Genomic DNA, 25,712 nt, shown 5'->3' with positions numbered 1-25,712 from the left:
TATGATTTAAATTTTATTTTGTTTTCACTTTTTTGAATCGGAGGAACAAAGTTGGTTATTAATACTTTTATCATTTTATCACTTTTTTTTTATTGCCATATTGTAAAGTTTCTTTTAACCGTTGTGATTTCCTTTTTCAGGGTGGATTTTCTCGTTTACTAATTGTAATTTGTAAGTTCCTATTTTCAGTGTTTTGTAAGATTCTTTAATTTTTTTATCAAATATTTTGTGAGATTATATTCCTCTTATCTCTGCCTCATTCACTTTGTTGGTACTACGGAATAGTATTTTCTGTCATCACCGGAAAATTGCCGTGTCTTTTGGTGGCTCAGAAAATTTAAAGAATATCTTAAATTGTGTTATATATATATATATATATATATATATATATATATATATTACCATAAACAAATTAATAAATGAATTAATTCTTAATTATAAGTTTCCCTTTCATTATAACGTTTTAAATTTTACTTACTAGAATATAGTAATTCTTTCCTTGAATATGAGATGTATAGCTCAAGCTACTCCAAAAAATCCGCTTGATATAAGATGTTTTTGGCATTATAATTCATTAGTTAATTGCAATAAGCAGTGGTAGTTTACGATAATAAAAAAATGATTGCAAAATGTTATTAATTATAGCCCAAGAACGTGCCTCTGCAATTAAAATATGGAAGAGTATTGGCATAGAATGTTGCAGTGATTGTCTCTGATTGTGAGTAATGGTCAGCATTAAATATAAATTCTTGGAAGTTAAGAAGAAAAGGAAGCAAAGTAAGGGTTTCTTACTTAAGTATTAGTTAGTTGGAATAGTCAGAGACTCAGAGGCTGAGAGATTGATTCTAACTTGTATTTATTTATTGTATTGCACTCATTATGTGGATCTCATTCTTCTTTTCACAGCAATAATTTGTGCCAAAATGGATAAAGAGAAATAAATAGTTATCTGAATCACAAATGCAATTACATGTTGCTGTCCAATCAGTTTTGTTTATAAGCATAGTGAATCAATGAGGCCACATTCTTCAAAGTGAAGTTTACAGTTTGTTGAGCTAAAATATAATTCAAGTGGATGGGTTTCTCTGTCCCATTAAAGTGATGGCTTACTTGCTTGCTCCCTCTCTTTGCCAACTATACAATATGTAAAGAAAACAAACAAACAATAACACTACTACCTGGTATGAACTCCTGCCTTATATATATAAACTTAATTACAATTTTCTACAAATTTTAGCTCATGAATAATTTTAGTTTTCTAATTTAAAATTCCCATTTTTATTTCTTTTAAATTTTAAGAATATTATTTAAAAATTTCATGTTTAATAAAAATATGACGTATTATTAATTCATATAAATTAACAAAAAAAACGTATAAAGTGTTTTAAAAAAGTAAAAATAAAAATTTAATTTGAACAATAAAAAACTAAATTAAAATAAAAATACAATTAGATACTGGTTTTAAATTTTTTATATTGCCTTTCAGCTGCATCTCTTTTACATTTTTTTCATTTTTCTTTTCTTGTAAATTTGTATTATTTTATCTAAACACACTCTTACTTCATAGAATTTGCATGAATACATATTTATAAGTAATTCAACTTTCAAATTAAATAAACTCTAATAGAATAAATTCTAACCATATTTACCCAATCCAGAACATGTTATCAAGATTAATGATAAGGAACTTTTTGACTGATTAGAAGTCTCGAATTAGAGTTCACAGAAAATCATTTGCTTAAAGAGTTCAAAAATATATGACTTTGTTACTTATCACAATTCTATTCAATTCGATTAAAATTAGTCTAATACAAACGTAATATGCAAAAATGCGTAATCCTGGATCAAATTAACCAGCAAAATTCATGTTAAAAAATATAAATATTATGACTAATCAAACGTGGCTTAGAATACAAATCATGGTGTCACGTCATATTCGTTACAAAGTTTAATTTGACGATTTATTAATCACATAACCGCTAATTATTATAGCTACAACAATTCAAAATGTTAATTTGATTTGCAAAATACTAAAACTTTAACAGCATATAGATCGTTTATTTTTATAGGATTAATTTAAAAAAATTAACTCATGTCTCTCATTTTGACTTTATTTTATTTCTTCTTATCTTCCTAATATTAGATATTAAACTTCTTTCTTATGGAAAGAAAGACGCAAACTATGAAAGTTCATTGCATGTCTCATTTGTGTAAAACGAGAAAATATGATTAAAGTAAACAATTAAAGATGTTCTGTTAAGAAAGTAATAGAATCGACAAAAGAAAAGAGAAGAAATTAAGCTAACTCACATGCTCATACGACAGTCATGATAAAATCATAAGTAGAGATCGTCGTTCATCGATCGTTGAATTGAGCTAAAATTTGAAAAATCAAAATTCTTGATAAGAAGTTCTTGAAAGTGAATAGATAGATTGGTGATTCGTAAATTGAGATTTCTACTTTCAACAAAACCTCATACATATTGTTTTTTGGGTGATTTTTTAGCTTCTTATTTCTTTAATATAAAGATTCATACTTAGTTATGTGGCTGGTTGTTAAGGCGATTTATGCGCTTATTTGAGATTTATTTATATACCCATTTTGATTACAATGGAGTTTTATTCTTAGACATCAGGATCAATTATTTTTATCCGAACATTGAGAATTTTTTTCCTTAAAATTTTAATTCAAATGATCATTAATTTTGTGTCATATAGTTTACTAATTGCTCCATGCAGATTCTTATTAGTAGAGAATTGTATTTTTCACGTCTCATTGTTATATAAAAATAAATATTACACAATTTTATAATATAAACACAATTTCTCTTCTTAAACTATATCAAGCTTAATATTATTCATCTAATCGATAGCGAAAACATTGCTGCAACAAATAACTTGCAACATAGCATGTTCAAGCTTACAAATTGAGCTTAGAATTCAGGTATGCATGCTTCCACACACAATTGGGAATTGAGAGGCAAAGCTCAACATACAAGAAGCAACGATGCATGCAAACTTTATGCACAACATGCTACAAAGCCATCCTTAGAATGCAAAGTCAAACTAGCAGCATAACTCTTCAAGACTTGATAAAAATAGTTATAGTTGCCAACTTGCCATGATCTCATAACTAACATGATATGTGTGCTATATTGGAGATTGCAGTGCCAGTGCACACACTTGTGAATAAAAATAAACAATTATTGTGTTACCACGTTTCATAATCAAATAAATCAAATGGGCATCACATCTTTACAAAGTCTAATAGTCGACCAAGGGTGCAATGGACCCACTTCCTCCATCAACCACTACAACCTTTTGAATTTACATGAGTTCTGTCATATGTGGCATATGGGTCCTCTAAGATTCAATGAGTAGGATCTTCCAATTAATTGCTAGTTGCATAATGCATATACGTAATTAAATACACAAACACCAATATTTATTATACAATGTGATGGAGATTACAGACTCGCCTGATTAGAAGTTAGAAGGAATTGTCCAGAGTCTGTAGATCATTTTTAATAAATGGAGATACAAAAACAAATTTTTTTTATAAATTAAAAATAATCTATCTTTAGAGAAGTTAAATAAAATAACTTCTAAAAATAGAGAAAACTAAGTTAGTTTAAATTTATAGAAAGAATTTGATTTATATTATTACATAATTTTTTTTATTCCTTATAAATATTATTGAAAAATTTATTCAAAATAAACGTTAGCATTAGTACTTTACGCATTTATTAAGAATAATGAAGAGGGTTGTCCTGAACGGTGATATTGGTCGTGACAGCATGAATAGGTGGCTCAAGGATATTTGTCTTAATTTAGATACTCAATATATTATTAATTATTAATATAAAAAATTAAAAATGTTCATTAGGCTACGAATAGTATTCAGAATAAATATTTTTTTATAAAAAATAAACTATTCATCTTTTTTTTATATTTTCTAATTATTTTATTTATTTATACATTAATTTTTCATCTTCTATTAATTCAATTTAATAGACCAAAGTAAAAAAAAAAAAGACTATCATAAATAGTAATTGCTTGGTAGGTTTCATGAATATATATATATATATATATATATATATATATATAGGTGTGTGTGTGTATTATAATATTTTCCAAATTGAATTTTTTAAGTAAAATCATAAAAGTGAAAATGGGTGCATATCAATTAAATAACAAGATATAATTATTTTCCAAATTCATATAATAATTACAGAATAATTTCAATAATTGTTACTTCATCAAAAGAAAGTTTTTAAAGCTAAAATTAATGAGAACTTAGTTAAAAGTAAAAAAAGATTAAATAGATCAAGTTTATTATTGATTAAATAAAATTTATTATAACAATTTATTAATGGATGACAAATTCAAGAAAAAAACACTCACTTTTTTATATCTCAATTCAAAATTATAATTCACATTTTGTTAGTTCTGTCTCAAACCGAAAATTTTGTTTAAAAAATAAAAATTAGAATAGTAGACTAGGCCAACCCATTATAGATTATCCCGCAACCAGGACAAAATTAAATCATACTAAATTTTTTATACTCAATGCATATTTTATGTAGAATTAATGATATAAATTAAGTCAACAATAATATCTTGCAGAATATACTTTGATACTCAAGTTAAGAATGGTGTAACACTTGAAGAATATGGGTAAGACATAAAGTGTGTAACATAGACTTGAAATTCCTTTGCTTTGTGTAGCCATTGAGTTACCCCTTTTTCTGAGTTTTTATCATTGCAATAATATGAGTTACTGAATCTAGATCGTGTAATAGCAAATTTGTCATGTGTGATTTGATGCTTATAACAAGTTATATGTAGTTTAGCTTTCAAACTTATAATTGTGCCTCGCTTGCCTCAAAAGCTTTTGTTTGCTATGTGTGTTTTGATTGTTGGGATAGATTTTACGGATACTTGTCTTTATTGGAGGATCATTGTTGATCCTAACTGCTCAACCATGGTTTTATAATTCAAAATGACCATAGTTATCATGAAGACATTAATTTAGTACAACATTGACTGTGAATTGACATCTAAGAGAATAGTATGATATTTTTATACTCCAAAAGATATAATATAACATTAAAGTATGATATAAAATGCTTTAAAAAATCAAGCCAAATAAAAAATAAAAAACTAAAAACAAATAAATCTGTGGCATCTAATTAAAAAGAAGTACAAAGTTACATAATAGACTTTTATTATCTTAAATAAATACAATTCACAACACATCTTTATTTTTACGTTACATAATTATGAATTTTTTTAAAAAAACTGTAGGTATATTTCATTGAAGTCAATCTTGCATGAACCGAATAAAATTACTGCAGATACAATTTTTTAAAAATATTTAACATAATAGTATTCATTCAAACTCAAATTCGAGACACAATTACGAATTTTTCACAATATACCACAATTACAAGTTGAAATACTTAGCATTAACTATCAAGTTTATTTAATTAAAAGTAAAAATATTAATCAATAATGATATGTTGCGGCTTAATACACAGTAACATAATAAAAAATATATAATTATTTAAAGTAAATAAATAAAACCTCGTAGTGAAGAGTTTTGTGGGCTCGGTGGTCACCATGAGCTCACCCAATTCGCCGGCCATGTGGGGTGCGTCCCCTGTAGTAGTTGTAACCCCATAACGCGATCGCCACCGCAACAACAACGAACCCCGATATCGACAAGAACGATGCGGTAATGAGCAAGAAAACCGTGACGGTTGGTATCCATATGGGGCTCGTTACTATAATCAACGGCGTTAATGGAATTATCGAAATAATAATCGTCATGATTATGCTCCCAAGGAGGAGTAGAACGAAGCCTATTGTTATAGAACGACGAAACGAAATTCTTACAAGCTCTTGAAGCTTTCCGAGAAAAGACGTTGCATGTGAATTGAAGAGGTCAGGTAGTAGGGTTGCGTTTAGGACATTCTCTGGAAAAGTTCTAGTAAGCATGCTTGCTGAGTCGTTTACAACGTTTTCAAGGGGAGTTATGGGGTTGGAAGTGTCTAAGAGTGTTTTGGAGGTGATGTCTTTGGGGAGCATCTTCGTCAGGTTCAGTTATTGATGAATGATGATGAGAAAACAAAGGTATTGGATGAAGTTGAACAAGAAGAAAAGGAAAAGAAATTATATATGGAGTAGTTGAGAATTAATGGAGTGTTTTATTTAGGGCCTGTTTGTATGGGATGAAATGAAGGGACTGAGAAGTAAGTTGGTAGGGATTTTCACAAAGTGCTATTTCAAAATTAAGAAGTTAGGCTTTTTAGCTTCTTCCTTTACACAGGTGAAGCTTTTTGCTAATAATGTGTGATAGGGGTAATTTGATAAGATTGGACGCTTATTTAGAGTCCATGCAACATAGTTAATGTCGATTCGGATAGAATGATGGGTCTTATGATGACTGTGGTTTCCGACGTTAGACTATTGTCAAATTTCATTCACTCCGAATTAGAAGTGATTGGCACTTATAACTACAAAAGCTAGAATGAAAAAGAAATAAACTTCAAAATTACAACGAACACTTGGACCTATCCTTTTGTGTTCAAATCTCTATTTACCTTCAAATTCTAGGATTGCTTTCCATGCATAACAAATGAAAATTTTAATATATCACCTTTGACCAAATTAAAAAGTCATTTTCCTTTTCAAATAAAGGTAAACGACTCATTTTATATTGAATTTAATTTAAATAAACTAATGATGTATAAAAAAAAATTAAACTGTCATCCAATCATATATTATTATTATATAAAAATTATATCCATAACATATTCTGATTAATTAATAAGGTAATTCTTTTTCACTAAAATTAAAATCTTTTCTTGCCTTTTTTTTCTTCCGGTCAAGTCAATGAGTAGTGGTACCTTTTTTTTGGGTCGAAATGATTAGTTGTCTGAATAAAGATTGATGTAGCTTATGACTCCACACTTACCTAAAATATCTGAAGCAAACTGGCCTAACCCATGATCCAACCTTGGCCTGTGAAGTGAAGGAGTAAAAGGCTCAATGGGCCATACTGACAATGAAACCAAGGCCAGAGCATTACTTACTTGCAAATGAGGGACATTGGGGCCTGAATATTTTTACCAATTAAGCAACCAATACATCAAAATATAGAGGAAGTACAATAAGATATATATACACAAATTGCTTTTTATTTTCGTTCAAGAATCAATAATCAATTGTAGCTAAAATACATTTAGTTTGCCCATTTCTCAATCACCTCTCGTTTGTAAATACAGGAAAGAAGTACAATATACTTTGCACACAACCTTCAACAAAAGAATAAATAGTATCATTCAAGTGTATAGCACGACAAATCTGATGTTCTAGACAAATCTGTGTAACGATGAAATGAAAGATTTCTGACATTCCATTTTCAACATATAGAATAAAAACTCATTCCATGTGTCAATAGGGCCAGGCAAGCACCAGTGAACACAATCATTATATGTCACATTATGGTTCTTTGTATGTCCATAGACATAGTTATTGGGATGGCCATCAGGCCTCCACAGCATTATTTCAGTTGTATTTAGCATAAAAAACTTCAAACCCCTCTTTCTTGCTTTCTTTTCTGCTGCTATAAACTCCTTCACTTGAGTCATATATGTCTCTAGAATATACCATTCAAACTTCATCTCTTCTTTGCTATAAGGCTTTGTCCTCGCACAACTCCCTCCTTTGTTCCACTCAGCATTCTCAAAGTGAGCTGCGGAGAATGTTCTAAAAAATGTCACCCCTTTGTACCCTTTGAGATTCACAATAGTTCTCATTGCAGTTCTGAATGCCTTCTTGTAGCCATAGTAGTGAGTAAGGTCTGTGATGTTCTCGTGTTCACACTTGTGGCACCCAACAACTTGTCCATTTTCAATGAACACAAGTGGCCGAAAGAACCATTGGCCAGCTGAGACAATGACAAAATCAAAGTTTTCAATCTCACTAGTCCATGCTTCATCTGCCTTATCTAGATACAGGCTCATGAGGCTATTGAGAGAATGACCATTGAGGTCAGCATCACTGGCTCTCACCAAAAATGGGGACCAAAGTGTTACAAGGGTAAAATTGTAATCAACATAGAACCACCTTCGGAAATATATGGGGTCTGTAGTGTATCTCTTAGAAATATCCTCCGGACGTGCAACCTAAAAGAGTAAATCATGTTTTCTAGGACTGTGACTAATCTTCTTAATTATGAGACAATGTTTGTGTAATGTAATATGTATGCAACGGATCACCAACAAATTAATGTAATGCCATAACGTGTGTAAGAGTAAAAAGTGAACTTTGACTATATAATTAGGAGACAAACCCCACTTCAACATACTGTGTCTCGAAAAAAATTACTCTCCTACAATTAGTTAAAAAGTAGCTTTAATATACACACAAAAAAAGACAATTAGTTAAGAAATAGCTTTAATAATGAACCAAAAAAAGGGGTTAAAAGTAATACAATTGAGTAGTAGATTGGTATTGGAGGAGGGATGGGGGTGTAATAGAAATTGATTTGTCAAGTCATCAAGATTGGATTAAAGTTAAGTGGCTTGTGTAGTTTGAGGTAGTAGACTCAATTTTTACCATTACCATTATATGAAAAGAAAAAATATTTTTTATTTTATGCATGATTAAAGAAATAAAAATAAAAAACTATTAAAAATATTTATTATATCAGACATATAAAGATCATTTAATATATTTTTAAGTAATTAAAAATGCTTAAGGAAATAAATATATGTCCTTAAGTACTTAACATTAAATTTAAAAAATGAAAAAAGAAAAAAAAAGTGTCATTAATTGATTGGTTATTACTTACGTGATTTAGGAGGCACAACAATGAATTCATCTGATTTCTTCCTACTGAGTCTCCAAGAAAGGCCATGGACTTTCCTTTGACAAGTTTTAAGAAATGGGTTGCATCAAAGAGTGGAAGTTCGCATTGATGGGGTTTCCACCTCCATTTGAGGTACTCTCTGTCAGGTCTCCCAAACTTGATGCAATTTTGTTGGTCTATGATCAAAGGGCAAGTCTCGTTGGTGTAATAAGGTCCTTTACTATAAGAAACCCATTCTCCAAAGAAGATGTTGCATTGTTTCATTTCTGTGCTGTTCACATACAAACTGCTAGCATATATCTCAGGAGATGATTGATGTGAATTTCTCATGAGAGACAACGAGAAGATGAATATAAGAAGCGCAACGAATGGAAGAAGCATAACGCTTTTGGTAGTGTTTCCTGATGCGTACTTGCCATGGAGAAGTTGTATGGACCGAAATCTCATGGCTCAGTTGATGCTTGCTGTATCAAAAGACTTGCCAACATATATACGACTTATATATATGTATGTATATTATATACTCTTTTGATGTGTGGTTAATTTGAATCAACCATTCAATTTTGAGTCAGTGACAACACTCTCTAGTGGCATTGCATATTGATTATCATGGATTCATGATACGTCACATAAAGTAATCATTGTGCGTGTGTGTGTTTCAAGTTAGATTTTTTTTTTTTATGAAAATAAGAATAAAAAGTATAAGTTATATTTAAATATTTAAAAACTAAAAAAATGTTTATAACTTTTTGTAGAATTATTAATTTACTTTTGATTTTGACTATTTATGTATAATTATATGATTTAATTTTATAATTATCGCTATATTAAAATAAAATTATTATTAAATACATCTTTATACACATCCATCCACGTATATATTAAAATGTATTTATCAAAATGTTCAAAAAAATTTATTAACTCATTAAAATTAGTTATAACTCTAGCTACCACTTTTTATTTAGTTTTTATGGTAAAAAGGTGGTGAGTTAGCTTTTTTACATTTACTTCTGTGCAATGAAATTCAATCTATAATTAAAAGCATTAACTATTTTAATTTTTAAATTTTATTTTAGTTTTAAATTTTGTAAAATATTATGTTTATTGAAAAAAAATTTGGTTTAATGCAATAAAAAATAAAATGAACAATATTTACTAAGGAAGGTTGGCTCTTAAGCAAAATTTTGAATGAATTTTTGTGTATATAAAAAATCTTTAGTGATAAACTCATTTATCATATACAGGCGCGCGACTTTAGTTGGATCCGATTAAACTAAATTAAAAAAATAATAATATTTTATAAAATTAAAAATTAAATTTATAATTATAATTTAAGGTGAAAAATAAAATAATTAATTCTTTTAATTTTAAATATTAAAATAAATAGTTTATTGGTAACGTGATATCATTAACAACTAAGTCTTAACTTCAGAAAGCAGAAGAGAGAACTCCAGCTCTGATTAGTGTTAAACGTTCTTTTCTTTTGCACTGTTTGTTTTGGTAAGACTAATCACTTCCGATTACTAGAAGCGAAAAATCAAACCAAAAGAGATGAGAGGAAAAAAAAGCAATAATATTGAAAAGTATCTGGCACTTGGCACCACCAATGAAAATGAGAGGCTTGAAAACAGGATAGACGAAGGATTGAAGGTGTGTGGCTGAGAAATTTTCGACATTTATTATTCCTAAAAATTATTCAGTAACACATATAAACAAAATCAAAATAAGGTATTGATCGATCTTAAGTCAGATACGAATAAAACATGTAGTTCGAGTAGTGAAGGGTTGAACTGATATGAAGGAAGCATTTGTTGGGCATAGGTAAGTTGTTAATGGTAATAATGGCTTTTTAAAAAATAAAACAAAATAAAATATCGGATACAACATGAATGAATAGTAAAAAATTTAATGGGACATACAACTTATTATGTATATTTGAAATAGATTTTCTTATAAGAAGAGTGTGACGTATATTAGAGTTTAATATATGTGACATGCAACTTTTTTATTTTATATCTCACTCTCATTTTATGTAAAAGTTACATTAAAAGTAACATTTACATCTGAATAATGACTTTCAATCTGATTCTCGTACCTCAAATGTCTGACTTATTATAATAAATTGGCATATTTTTTAACTTACACTAATTTAATTTTGTGTTTCGCTTGTTCATTTTCTATACATATTTTAATTTTGCCAAGCTCCAATTAACTAATGAATAATGATATAGTTACAATCCTTTTATTTTGATTAAAAATAAAACTTATATTCCTCTTTGACTCTCTACTTTCATTTTCTAACTTTCATGACTGTTTTATAGAGTGCTTCTGAAGTATATAAAATTAAATGAGAAATGATTGTGGCCCAAAACTGAAGTAAAAGTAAAATAGATTTGGCTTGGTACATTCTTGGAGGTTACAGTATTTATGAAATAAGCACTGGTACATTGATAACTAACCTTATTGTGTAAAATTGAGAGCAAGTCCAAATCTGAATATGACTTAGCATAATTATTGTGAACAAAACTTCATAGAAAGAGGTTCAGTATACAAGTTTAGAAGAAGGTGGTGGGCTCGCCAGCATGGGAATAATGCATCAAGGCAAAATCCAGAACGCCAACAAGCCTTTTATCTTTAAGTGGTCCTTGTGTCCCATATCGGTTGCATAAAAGCATTTCAATAATTAATATAAAAAATCATATTTATGATATATTAATTAACAATGTATTTTATAATTAATCAACAGTATATGTAAGCATTTCTGAGTAAGAAATACCATATATACACTTCCATCCTATATGTCATGACATAAAAACACAGAGCAATGGGAATGCATGTTTTTGTTAGGTGTTCTTTTTCTGTTATTATCAAGATAAGATGCAAAGCTTGAATTTTAGGCACCTATTTTATTTTGTATCAGATAGCAACAGCAGTTGGTTGCACTGGTACCAATCAATTTATGGTCCCCTTGTTATTAATATCAAACTTGATACTCTATCTTTTTCTTTTTCTTTTTATCAGACTTGATACTAAAATAGTTTCTTAACACAGTAAAATCTAAAACTTTATGTAATTTCTCAACTCCTCCATATTCAAGCCTCTACTTTTTCTCTAAACATATTCAACTTTGTGGCAAATTTCATTGGCAGGTTATAATTGGAATCATGGTGATCAAGAGTTTAACTCACACTAATTGGGCTTGAGCTGGAGCTGGGACCACTGTTTCAAGAGTTTGGTTCTTAGTTATTAATTCTGTATTTTTAAGTTATTGATGATAGTTGACAAAAAATTCATTTTATTGAGGATAGAATTTTTCAATTTTCACATTTCATGTAATGTTAAAAATTTTGCTCTGAACACCATATAGTTTCTTTGATGATTCAATAAGCTTACCACTCTAGAGCATAGTTCAATTTTCATATCCCAAAGTTGCTCAAAGATTTATCTGAATGCTTTTATTGAACAAATATCAATGTTGGGAAACCCTTGGGAAAAATGGTCGATAGGTTAATAGTAAATGACATAAATTATTACATTGTTTAAATTTTTATCTACATTCATTAATTGTTTTTGATGAGTAATTAAATCAATTTAAAATAAATGTTAATTCTATATTTTACTAACATTAAACTTTTCCTATAGTTGTACTTTACAAATCTCGTTAATTAATTTCTTTACACAATATATGATACAAAAACAATATTATGTGTGTATAATATGTACATAAAAAAAAAAGATATATGTAAATAAATTTTAATGTGCAAAAATTAGAGTAAAGTGTAAGGGAAGTGGATATAATTTTCAAGTCAACAAGGATAAGTATATTTATGACTTAACTTCAAGAGATATGTCGGTGTGTAGTTAACTTCAGAGGAAAGATGAAGGTTTTAAATTCGATTAAGAAAGAAAGAGAGTGCTCCAATAACATTTAATTCATTCTTGCATAATAACTAAATTAGAATATCAATTAATGCATAAATGACACTTTTATTTTGTTATAGTCTTAATATTTAAAATTGACTTTAAATCTCAATTAATTTTAGTTGGCTAGACCATTTTTTTTTAATTTTACAAGATTCAAACTTTAGACTAAAAGAAATTAAACCCCTTACTATTTAAATCACCTATTATTGAAAACGTAAATCAAAACTGATCTTAATTTAAAAATATTAATTACAATACATGTGGATATGGTAGCTTACAATTACAAGCCAGATTAGGTAAAAAAAAATGATAAATAAATAAAACCCATTTCATTTGTCAACCTCTTCGCAAATGAAGTCTCTCTTCAACTGATCTCACACCCTCCATCTTCAGCATTGCTAATAAAAAATCACTCCATGTGTCTATAGGTCCTGGCAAGCACCAATGTACACAATCATTGTACAATGTCACATTTTCATTTGGCCAATGTCCATATCTACTTGGATGACCATCTGGTCTCAACAATGTTGGTTGTGTGATATCAAGTAACCTGTATTTCAAACCCTTCTTTCTGGCTTCTTTTTCGGCAATTTTGAATTCCTCCAATTGAATCATATAAAACTCCAAATTGAGGCCCTCTAATTGTGTTTCATTGCTCTTAAATGGCTTAGTTCTAACACAATCTCCACCTTGATTCCACAAACCATTCTCAAAATGAGATGGTGCAAATGTCCTAAGAAATACTGTGCCCTTAAAGTTCTCTAGTCTATTTATGGCTTTAAACACAGTCCTAAAAGCCTTTCTATAGCCATAGTACATGGTCAAGTCAGGGACATTTTCCAAAAGGCAGTAATGACATCCAACAATTTTTTGTTTCTCATAAAACACCATTGACCTTGTAAACCAATGTCCTCCATTGAAAATTACATAGTCAAAATCTTTAATTTGGGTTATCCATTTCTCATCTGGCTCATCAAGATAAAGGTTGCAGAGGCCAGTTGGGCCTGGACCCTTTGTATTTGCTTCATCGGATCTGACTAAATGGGTTGTCCAAAAAGCAGCCATGGTGAAGTTATAACTAGGGTACCTCCACCGCATAAAATAATCATCTCTTTTATATGATACATCTATGGGCCATTCTACCTGAAAAGTTTTAAAAAATATGCATAAAAAAATATTCAAACAGCTACATGCTTGTATTAATGACCAAAAGAAAAGATGCAATTCTGTTAAACAAATTAAAATAAGGCACAAGAACTGTAAATGGGGTAGTTCAGTTAAATGTATATTTTTTTATAATTTTTTTATTTATAGATACTTAAATTCAGTCTTAAGAGTTGGAGCTAACAAACCCTAAAAGAATTTCTCAAACTTGAATAACTTTTTAATATATATAATTTAATTAATACATAGTCTCGTGACCTGCCACCCCTAAGTGTATAGTTAAGTTTCAAATCTAATATGTAGTACTATATATTACTACTTTGAAACTCCTAACAGTGGTCAAGCTTTTTCAAATTATTTTATGTTGAACATCATCTTTAGAACCATTCTTTTTAGCCTCCTTTATTTTAAGTCATGTTTTTCTGTTCCCAGTGAAAAGAAACCCTGCATGTTACAAACTCGGAGGATCCAGCTCATAGGTATATTGTTTACATGTGAACTTTTCCACAAAAGACACACAAATAGATAGCTAATCTGATTAATAATGCATTACGCTAATGCCAATAATACATTATGATATATTTCACTTTTGTATTACAGACATTTAAGTAAAATAATTGAGTGGTCCCATCAGGATTCTTATCTTGGATTCCCTTCAAGCACACACTAATAAGAAATTTTGTCCATGCAAATATGGATTTGGTTGGGCAAGCTTTAATTTGACATTAATTACATGTTCAACCAACGACTTAGCCCAATGAGAAGTATTCATAATATTGTCAAGACTAATTGACGTGTACAAAACCATTTCTAATTTTTCTACTTTCAGAAATGTGACCTCTCAACTAGATCTATCTATTATTTTGGTTGAGCTTCAACAATTATTGAACACTCCAGGCCACTTTTAGTTCTCTCTTTCTTTTTTATAGATAGAATTTGATGTTACAACTTGAACCTATACTAGCAAATCCAAACCGCTTGATTTTATTCGGAATAATTATACCTATCCAAACATGACTTAGCTAGTAGCCCTATGCAAATTGCTTGGAATTTTAAAGACAATTTGACATAAAACTACAAAAGCTGGGGCACCTTGTTTCTTTTTTCTTTTTTCCCTAGTGTCATATAAGAGAAATGCGAGCACAATTATGCAAATATCATTTAACACACTCTTCATATATAAATAAGTAAAATTTGCGTGTCTCACACTAAAAATAACGAGTCTTATATTTTTTTTATTTTGTTTTTGGATAAATTTCACTTATTAAGGGTCAAAGCTGTATTATTAACACAATACACCATCGTAAAAATGAATAGATCACTTCTCAACCATTTCTACTTTCTGTTTTGGCAGGACTTTGAACAATTATTGTAGACGTAGGTGACGTCGACTCTTGATAATATCCATATAATCCAAAGCCAAGACCATAGAATGAAAAATACTACAACGATCAACAGTGACTAAGTTACTGTCAGAATAGCTTTATGCATAGGCTAATCGTGGAGGGTCGAGTGCCGCACAAGTATAGTTGAGACATCAGAAGATTATGGTATAGCAATTTTTCGGTTCAAGAATTTTAGTAACTGAAAATCATATTAGATTTTATTTTGACTTTTTTACTAATTGAAGTCATGTTAGGTAAATGTACTTAATAAAAAAAACAAAAATTGGACACACTCTTTTTTTTCTGTTTAAAAGACATAGTTCATGCTTATGTCATAGTTAGAAAATAAAAATTTACATTAAAAGCATATATTTTAATATAGATATATAATTTGAATTTAAACTAAAGGAGAACACTTAATCTTTTCTTGGAGGACGAAATTACCAACTCTCGAACTGATAATCTTTGGTGATTATGGTGCTGTAATTTACAAAAAGGTTGAGATTTTCTTTCATGTGGTAGACAGAAACGTGGAAGACAAGGTGCGATGTATGTGACTGGCACATTTTCCCGGGAAAAAGATTCGATTCCTCGGCATGCATGCTTGATGCTTTCATGCATGTTACTTCCATTTGATCATTTACCTAATCCTTGAATCCCATAATGGGCTTAGGTGAACTAACTACGCTACTGGTAAAAGGACAAAGTAGGTATATGCAATTGAAAAAATAATAGCTAGGATAAAGACATTTGGAGTAAACCCGACACTGATTAAATGTACATAATTTTTTAAAATAAGGTTTAATTATTGTTCTCGACCAAAAAATTTTTTTTTTAATTATTGCTCAAATAATATGCTAAAGATAGTGTCGTTTTGATTTAAAATTAAGTGAAATTCATTCTAATAAAACTTATTTTAAATTATTAAATAACATATATATATATATATATATATATATATATATATATATATTATTGCTAACTTTGAAACCTTGTTGATGTCTAATCTTCACGAGTCTACAGACATTGGAAAAATAGTAATGATGGCTGTTCATTGATTTGAAATCTCACCCTCTCCACTTCAAAATTGGGGGGTGTTTTAGATAAGAAATTTGTTAGCTTAAGAAAAAGAAAAAAACACACTTTAGATTTCTATTAAGGAAAAAAGTATTATTCTTAAGGTGTTCAAGGCTCTGAATTTAAGGTAAAGACGTAGGCTTGTTATGTTATCAGATTCCAAACTAATTTCAAAAGTTAGCCTAAAGGTTATTCCAAAATATGTTCAATTTTTTATATAGAATCCGTGAAAAGTATCAGACTAATCTCTCAAAATATTATCAACCATTAAAGTGACAGTTCTTTTAACAATATGCTTAGCTTAAAATATTAAGTTTATTCATAATTATAAACTTATTTTTTTATTTTACTTTGTTTCTTATTTTAATTATTTAAATTCGAAGTTATGAAAACATCAAAATATTGTGTAAAAGCTAAAAATAATGTCATGTTTTTATAAAATTAAAAAAAAACATTTTTCAAAATTTAAAGACCCTTGTTGATTTTTCAAACTAGCTAGCAAGCCGATATGCACTCAACGGATCAAAATTTTACTTCGGAATACTCTTAACTACAAAATTAAAAAAATATTAAATTATGAACCAATAAAGCATAAATAATTGATTCAAAATGTTAGAAAGAAAAACAAAAAGTACCATCTAATTTTGGTGAGTAAGGCAGAAGATAGAGACTTACCCTTGATAGGAGGCAAATCATGGACTGCATCTGATTTCTGCCAACTGAGTCTCCAACAAATGCCATGGATTTTCCCCTAACAATTTCTAGGAACTGGAAAGGGTTGAACACTGGAAGGTCACATCCATTTGGCTTCCACTTCCATTTCATGAACTCAGAGTCTGGTCTACCATACTTCATGCAATTTTGGTGTTCATGAATTGCCCAGCATGTTTTGTTTGTGTAATATGGAGCCTTTGGGTTCGGAACCCATTCACCAGTGAAAATGTCACACTTCTTTATAGAAGTTGAGGGCAAGCTTGCTGACTCATTCAAATCATCAAATGCAGATGATGCTTGCTTAGATTGTTTGTCCTTCACGGATGAAGAGTATCTAAACAAAGGGTAGGATAGTGGGGTGACAGTAAATACAAGTACAGCAAACACTGCTAGTAAAGTTACTTTTGGGATCATTTGTTTTGGGGTGTTTTTACCAAATAGAAGCTCTACAACTTGGAACTTCATTTGGAACGAGGGAGAAAGAGAAGAGAGAGAGAGAGAGAGATTGAAGGGAAGAGTGGCAAGGTATAGAGGAAATGGAAGCAGTTTTGCTTATATAAACATATTGGGGATGTGAATTAACAAAGAAGGTTCTTTTTTTTTAATTTGTTTGGGTTATGATTGAGTAATGTTTTCACTATAAACCAACTACAAATGCTTGTTGTTCTCCACTTTTGATTTAAATATTATAATTTGTATCCCTAAGGTTTTGATTATTTGCACACATGCATGAGATGTGTTTGGGAGATTTTCATTTTCGCTTATCCTCTATACGTCCCTCTCCCCCATGCGCTGTGCGCCACGATATATAATATTTGCAATTGTCTTTTTCTGTGTCCTACTATCCTTAATTACGTGCAAAATAGTAATTTATCATAACAGATGATCTTTCTTTTTTGTTATAGCATATGACTAATGAATATATAATATATATTGAAATTTTCTTACTTGTGCGTAAGCAACTAATTAAGGTATGATATGTTCAAGTGTTGACTATATATTGAGTTTTGGTTTTATTTTATTTTTGAATAAAAAACTGAAATATATATTTTAGTCTGCAAATTGAGATCGTATTTATATAACTACGTTGAGATTTGCGATCATTCATTTCAAAGCCGCATTTTCTTCTCGAATAACGTAAAATATTGGGGTTCTCTATGTTCAAGGATAAATTAGGCAATTTGTTTCTTAATTGGTGCAAGACCCAATATTAATTTCCACTGAAAAGAGTCAATATTGAGGAAGAAAATCATGCTGGCATGTCAGAGACGTTTTTGATCCAGATCTCTATTTTGATGTTCTTTCTTTTTAATAATTTCTTGTTATATTTAGTTAATTACCTATAATAATGCCATTAATTAGTTATATCATTTAAACATATTTATGATAGATATTTATTTTATTTCTTCGGATTATAAGCATAAATTAATTTAATTTAATCTTTCATATAATAAAAATGTTATGTTAATTTTAAAAATTTAAATTTTTTTCTTCTTAAATACTTTTTATTTTATTTTTACTATTTACATAAAAATAAAATAAATGTCATTTTACCCAGTTTTTTTATTTATCTTATAAAAAGTGTACAAATTTATTGAATAATTAAATACGATTTTTGTAATATAATAATGCTACGCGCACAAAACGCTCGTTTGATGCGTCATAGTCGTTGTTGTTGGATGCATTCAGAAGGTGGAGTGAGTAACTGGAGTGAACTTTTCAACAAAATGAAAAGAAATTCACCTGCTCCTTGTTACATGCATTTCACGTTTTACTTCAAGATCACAATGTTTGAAATTTTTTGTTTATCTTCTTCTACTACTACTTTTATTTTGATAATTAAAATGTAAATAATTGTTAATTAGCATGCATAAGTGTGATAAAAAGCTTTTTTGTAAAGAAGAAAATATCGGTTTGAAGAAATGCTAATATATCTGTCTGATGAACAAATTAATTATGATTAAATTTGTAATTACTTTTAATTTTTTATCTATTCATTTTATCCTCAATAACTAGTTATTGTCAATAACTACATATTTGTTATAAGTTAACTCAAAATGTGCCTCTTTTAAATAATTTAAATGAAATATATTATCTTAAACTTAATTTTTGACAAAAAAAAAAAAAAAGTAAACACAAAACTTATTTCATATAATAATATAATCAAATTTTAAAATATTTTTTAATCATTAGTAAACACACTGATATAAAGAATGAAATATTTATTAATTAATTAATGATTAAATTTTATCACCAAAAAATGCAGATGACGATAAATTATTTACACAATAGTTATTGATGAGAAATTAAATAGTATGCATATATTGTGTTCATTAAATTTGTTCATAATATGACCATTGACCTCCCTCCAAAACAAAAAACCAAAAAAAAAAAAAAAAGTGATTTCAAAGTATCTTCAATGCTTATATTAATATAAAGATAAAGTTTTGTGATAAGAAGTTTTGGAGTACAAATGTAGAATTAAGATAGCTGGTGTGTTTGACAAAGTGACAATTATTATGAAAAAAAAAACGGTTATTCTCGTAAATAATTTTTTAAAGATTATAATTATGAGTTATCAGATTAATTTAAGTTGATATTTTTATTTTATTTTCTAATAATTCATGTTTTAAATTTAATTGTTATAAATAATCTCATATTTTATTATATGATCTTATTATCATATTTAAACAGTTAATTCAAATGCACGCTGCTTTTATTTTTTGGTACAAAATATATACACACAGTTAAGAACTGTGATTGCCATACCTTATTACACTTTTGTCTCTGTTTTTGGTCCACATTACACTTTTGTCTTGTCGGAAATGTTTTGTTTTTTGGTCTAGTCTTGTTGGAAATATGTAACATCAGGATCAGGATTCAGGTATAGATTTGGGCCACTCATTGATATTGGGTGCAACCCATGGCCCAAAAACTTCATATGATCTTTTAGAGCTTTTCAGAATGACCATTTTGGAAAAAACAAAAGTGACCAGGAAAAAAATAATGCATTTTAGAGTGACGTATTAAATTATATTTTGTTCATTTAGATGATTAAGCTAAAAAAAATTATATCTAATTAACTTGTTTAATCATTTCATATTTAAAAATTAAATGAATACACATGAAAATAGTAATATAGTAATTAATTATATAATTTTTTGGGCTTTAATTTTGACAAATCTCACATTGTGTCATTGATCCACTTATTGAACTTCTATCATTTTGAGAACCCTAAGTAATATCACAACATGCACGCTTCTACATGTTCTTGATTCCTTCACTCGAGATATGTTCAATTACAATTTAAACTCATGTTTAATTAGTATTGTATTTTTAAATGTTTTCTCCATTGATTTTGCTGTCATATTAGAAATGAATTCATGTGACTCATTGAATATTTTGAGAAGTTAACTACTTAGCCTTGAAAAATTGCTATCTTAATTAATGCAAGTTGGCATGAATTGCAAAGGCTTCTACCCGTAATAATTTTCATAACAATTAGTTAAATTACCATCATTCATGAGCTATTAAGGTGTATGTAGAATGTTATCTTGCTTTCTATTATATGTTAAAACTTGTTATTTTTGTCTTGAAATTTTTTAGGACGTATTTGGTTACACTACTAGAAAAGTACTATTTTTAGATGGATATTACTATTTTTAGACGGATATTACAGACAGACAAATTTTGTCTGTAGTTTGTTCGTCATTTGGCGCAAAATTATATAGACAAGAATTACAGATGAATTTTTTCATCTATAATTTGAAAATTGGAGGAAAATTAAGAGCAGGAGTTACAGACAGATTTTTTTGTCTATAAATATTACTCCTTTTAAGCGACTTTTCATGTGACTATTTACAGACGGATTTTTCCATTTGTAAATGGTTTTGACGAATTTACAAACGAAAAAATTCATCTATAAATGGACATTTAAAACGCACCGTTCCATTAAACCATTTATAGATAGATTTTCCTGTCTATAATGTCTGAAACCCATAACATCGCGCCTCCCCCTTCTCTTTCCTCATTTTTCATAAATCTCTCTTTCTCTCTCGCCTCTCTGTGTCTCTCTCTAGGAGCTCAGTTTTTTTACCTTTGCGAGTAATTGAAGCATCCTTTTGAAAGATAATTTGCATCATTGTGTTCCTTGTACGATATTTTAACTTTTAATCGGTTTAGTTTTTTTATTTTTGATGTATTTTAGAGATTTAAAACTTCTAAGATAGAGTTGTAGGATTGAAGATTGTATGACTGGGGGAAAGGCGTAGAGGTCCTTCTCCGAACCTGATTATTGTGTGCTGTGAAATTCTTTGTGTTTGCAGAGTTTGTAGAATATACATCTTGTGGAGTTATAAAAGGATGTGCTCTAGAACGATTTAGGATTGTAATGTGTATGTTTTTTATGCATTGATTAATAGATTGTTACATAATATATAGATTATGTGTAAAGAAAATTTAGATTTTTATATTAAATACGTGTAAACAAATGTAAGAAAATATTCATATATTAAGAGATATTTTGTCAAAATTTACATTAAAATTTTGTTGTATTTAATGTAAACAAATATAAGAAAATATTCATATATTACAGGAGATTCTGCCAAAATTTATTTATAATGACATTTTAATTTTACATTTTATAAATAATTTCTGATTTAAATATATAATTTTGTAGTTTTTATTATGTTTATAAATTGTGATAATTAGGAACAGGGAGGAATAATTATGTTTATAAAAAATAAAATAATTTGTAAAAAATTTCATAAATAAATTACAAACAGATTTTTTCATCTATAATTATAGATAGACTTTTTCGTCTGTAATTATAGACAGATTTTTCTGTCTATAAATTACAGACATATTTTTCTATCTGTAATTATTTATCAATGCGCATGTTATAGACGGACTATAACTATCTATAAATTCATTTATAATGCTAAAATTCGTCTGTAAATTCGTCTATATTTACAGATTTTTTAGTAGTGTTAAAGATTATTTTCGTGAAATAATATTTTTAATTTTTTTCACAAAACTAATAAAAAGAAAATATTATATATCTTTGAATCTCTTTTTCTTTTTCTAAGTATTTAGTTCGGTGGACCAAAACGTCTTTTGGTATGGTTTCTCTTTCCCTTTTTTTTTCTAAGATAAAGTGGAGATTAATAATATCATAAGTGATTTGATATTTAATTAATTATAGAAGAACTGAATGAAAAGATAATTCATGAGCTTATAGGTAGGATTCAATATAGATCCTTATAATTTGTGCTAAGAATAATTTTATCTGTTAAAATAATACACACCCTTGTGTATGTGCACATAGTTGATTAGATAATTAATTATTGGTTTTATATTTGACGATTGATTATATTTTTATTGAACATCTATGATCTTAAAAATTTTAAAAGTAGGGAAACGGAAGGTAAAATTTGTGATCGATATATTAATACAAAATAAATATATAAATTTTTAATTTCTTCTTAAGTTACCACCATAAAAATTTTAACATAGATCAAACATTCAGGAGGAATATAATTCTAAGAAAACAATTGAGGCTAATAACAATCCATTTTTAACCTTTTACTACTGTTTTAAATTATGAATAAACCCAAATATGCCATATAACTATTGGATATTTAATAGAAGTTATTCATTAAAAATAAATTTCATTCATTACTAATGTAAAAGTGTACTTTGTATTAAAGAAAAATTAATTGACATCTTTTTCCTTTTTTTTTTTAATTTTGTAAGTGATCTCCCAATGAAATGCGATTAAATATTAAAGCAGGTATTATCCCTAAAAGTTCATTTTTTTCTATTCATATAAATTTTAGGATATTCAAGATCATGTATATTTTTAAAGGATCCTATCGTGTGTGTATATATATATATATATATATATATATATATATATATATAGTGATTTTTGTTTTTAGTTATTATAATTAAATATAATTTTTATATTACACTTCAATTTTATCATGTTTAACTTATATGATGAGTTAGTACACGTGGTAGAACTTACTAGGGCATATATTATTAGTTAATCCAGCAATTATCTAATGACAAGTTAAGGATAAAGACAAAAAGAAAATAAAAATTAAGGATGAAAACAAAGAAAAAAAATTACAAATACTAAGTACAAAACTTCTTGTATTTATACGCATGAATAATATATTTAACTCTTTTAACACTTAATCAAAAGTGTTTGTCATAATAAGTAGATATTTGAAACAATCAAACTCCTTTGATAATTTAACTATCTAACAACAATAAAATAAAAAAAGAAGTAAATTAATCGTCTACTAATTTTTTTAAAATAAAACCCTCTATTCTATCTCATTTCCATTACTTAAATATTATATGTTTCGGTAAAAAGGGCTAGTAATTAAAACTTATTTTTATGGTACTATCGTACTGACTAGTCAGTACAAACTGAAAATACAACAAGTATTTAAGGGCATGAATCCACATATCTCTTCCTTACTATATGCGTGGTCACCCTTCCATGCTCTTAATGCTTAATTACCATTCACATATTCACAACCAACCCTTCAATTCATTCATTTCCTATTCCATACTTGTCTCCTCTCTCTCTCTCTCTCTCTTTCACCCTTCAACATACACATTTATTTACTCATCATAGACCCTTTTGTTCTTCCTCACTAATTAAGTATTCTTTCTTTTTTGCATTCTCTACCAAGTGGATTGAAAGTGTTCTATTGCCAAACACAAGAAGGCCACAAGGTTTGTTTCACTACTTCCTTACCCTCTTTCTTTGTTCTATTTTTCTCATGCACTGATTTGTGATTTTGTTGCTTTCACTGTTTTGAGCAGAATTATTTAGCAAAGATAGTGATGATGGGTCTGGGAAGGCTGGTAGTGACTCTAAAATCCAAAATAAGGTCATTGAAACTGAAGAATCCTTATGATAAGATGGAGAAGAGTGAGAGCATGAGAGTGGAGATAAAGAGCAGAAAGGCAAGAAAGCTTATTGAAGAGACCCTTAAAATTGCTGATTCACCTAAGTCCAAAACTTTCACCTTCTGATGCTATGCTACCCTTTTTTTTTTTCAGTGTAGTAGTAAAACTATTCAATAAGGTTCTGTTCTTCATATGTTGTTTCAATTTTAATGAGGTAATTAGCCTTAAACTTAAACCACATGCATCCAGCATGAACCCACATGGCCAAGTCAGTACTAATTATTATGTTATGTATATGTATAAGTTTAGAACTTTGCTCTCATGAGATTATTATGAAGCATGCAAAGAATTTTCTGAACAAGTCTGAATTTTTCTTTTCATGCCATTTTGCTTAGGTGAAAAATGGAAGGAAAATAATTAAATAACAGGAAATAAAAAGTAAAAATTTGGTGGGAATAATATCTTTATTTATACTGTGTGTGGTAGATTTTCTCTCAAGCTCATTTCATTTTCAAATTTATTGCGTATAAACCTCAGCCTGTTTTGGGTGGACCATCAAAATAAAGAGTGCAGGGCAATTATGTCACGTTCACTTTTGTTTTTATTGAAATGGAGAAAATTTAGTATGTTGAAAATCAATGATGTAACATATATGAGCATGTGTATGATTTTAATTTTAATACATCATTGGTTTAAAAATCTTTATATCATCCATTAATTAAAGATTACTTTAAATATAAATTTTAAAATAATTATTACTTATGGATGAGAATTGGCTATCTTAAATGTCTCGTCAAATTGTGTAATGAATAGAGATGATATTTAACGAAGGAGGAAAGAATATTCCATAGATCCTCCAATTCGCAGTTTTGTTAGTTACTGAAAATTTTCTCTTTTCTTGATAAAGTATTAAGAATTAAGTTGGTGTAAAAAATTTAAGCCACTGAATTAAACCTAAAATACATAGGAATTCAGAACAGTGTTTCAAGAATACATGTAACGAATGTTGAGTAAATTTTGTGTAAAATTTTTACCAATAGAGTGCATAGTTATTTTTTTTTTTAAATTTTATTACCATAAATTCATAGCTTTTGGCCGTATTCTTTAAATATCAAAACATGCATTTATTAATTTTTTTCCGATTAAGATAAAAATATTTGTATTTTTTTTCAAATTTTAAGGGATAATAGAGAATGCTTTTTAACCGAGCAAATTGCTAAGATTAATATATTAAAATGAATTCAAATAAAAACTTTACATGTGTGTGTGAATAAATAATAATTTCTTCAATTTATGTATAACATCTATGTGTTTGATGCACAATACTTTGGGGTTCAATGTTTTTATTGTTTTTCAACGTAGGCTAAGTTAAGGGACAACAAAAATACTCGTTTCCAGTTATATTCTTGCATCTATTAATATTTTAATTGTTCATGTTGCTGATGAATAGCAAAGTGTTATAGCATTATAAATTATTAAGATTTTCAATCGACTTTATAATAATATTTAAGTGATTGTCATACAGAACAATAATAAATAAACATTTTTTTTATGTTATCAATGGATTAAACTTAGAAAGTTTAAAGGATTTTCGCGCGCATTAATTTTAAAATAATATTAGAGAATTTCACAACGAAACGCGT

The 25,712-nt window shown here is 28.4% G+C and overlaps 2 protein-coding genes across 2 annotated transcripts; both read right to left on the bottom strand.

The window, feature by feature from the left end:
• Positions 1 to 7,184: 7,184 nt before the first annotated feature.
• On the bottom strand, positions 7,185 to 9,370 carry LOC113861731 (protein trichome birefringence-like 19). The gene is made up of 2 exons (XM_027494731.1): positions 8,861 to 9,370; positions 7,185 to 8,192 (listed from the first exon to the last, which is right to left on the bottom strand). Exons 1-2 carry the CDS (start codon positions 9,323 to 9,325, stop codon positions 7,377 to 7,379), a joined length of 1,281 nt encoding a protein of 426 aa, XP_027350532.1. The 5' UTR covers positions 9,326 to 9,370; the 3' UTR covers positions 7,185 to 7,376.
• Positions 9,371 to 13,074: 3,704 nt separating this feature from the next.
• Positions 13,075 to 17,654, bottom strand: LOC113862662 (protein trichome birefringence-like 19). Its single transcript, XM_027495769.1, has 2 exons — positions 17,104 to 17,654; positions 13,075 to 13,945 (listed from the first exon to the last, which is right to left on the bottom strand). The coding sequence occupies exons 1-2, from the start codon at positions 17,605 to 17,607 to the stop codon at positions 13,139 to 13,141; spliced, it is 1,311 nt and encodes a 436-aa protein (XP_027351570.1). The 5' UTR covers positions 17,608 to 17,654; the 3' UTR covers positions 13,075 to 13,138.
• Between the last annotated feature and the right edge of the window lie 8,058 nt (positions 17,655 to 25,712).

This window comes from Abrus precatorius, unplaced genomic scaffold, assembly GCF_003935025.1.
Source record: "Abrus precatorius isolate BTA unplaced genomic scaffold, Abrus_2018 Scaffold3, whole genome shotgun sequence".
Classification (NCBI taxonomy): Eukaryota; Viridiplantae; Streptophyta; class Magnoliopsida; order Fabales; family Fabaceae; genus Abrus; species Abrus precatorius.
Note: the sequence above shows the minus strand (reverse complement) of the source record. Positions and strands in the feature narration are given on the sequence as shown.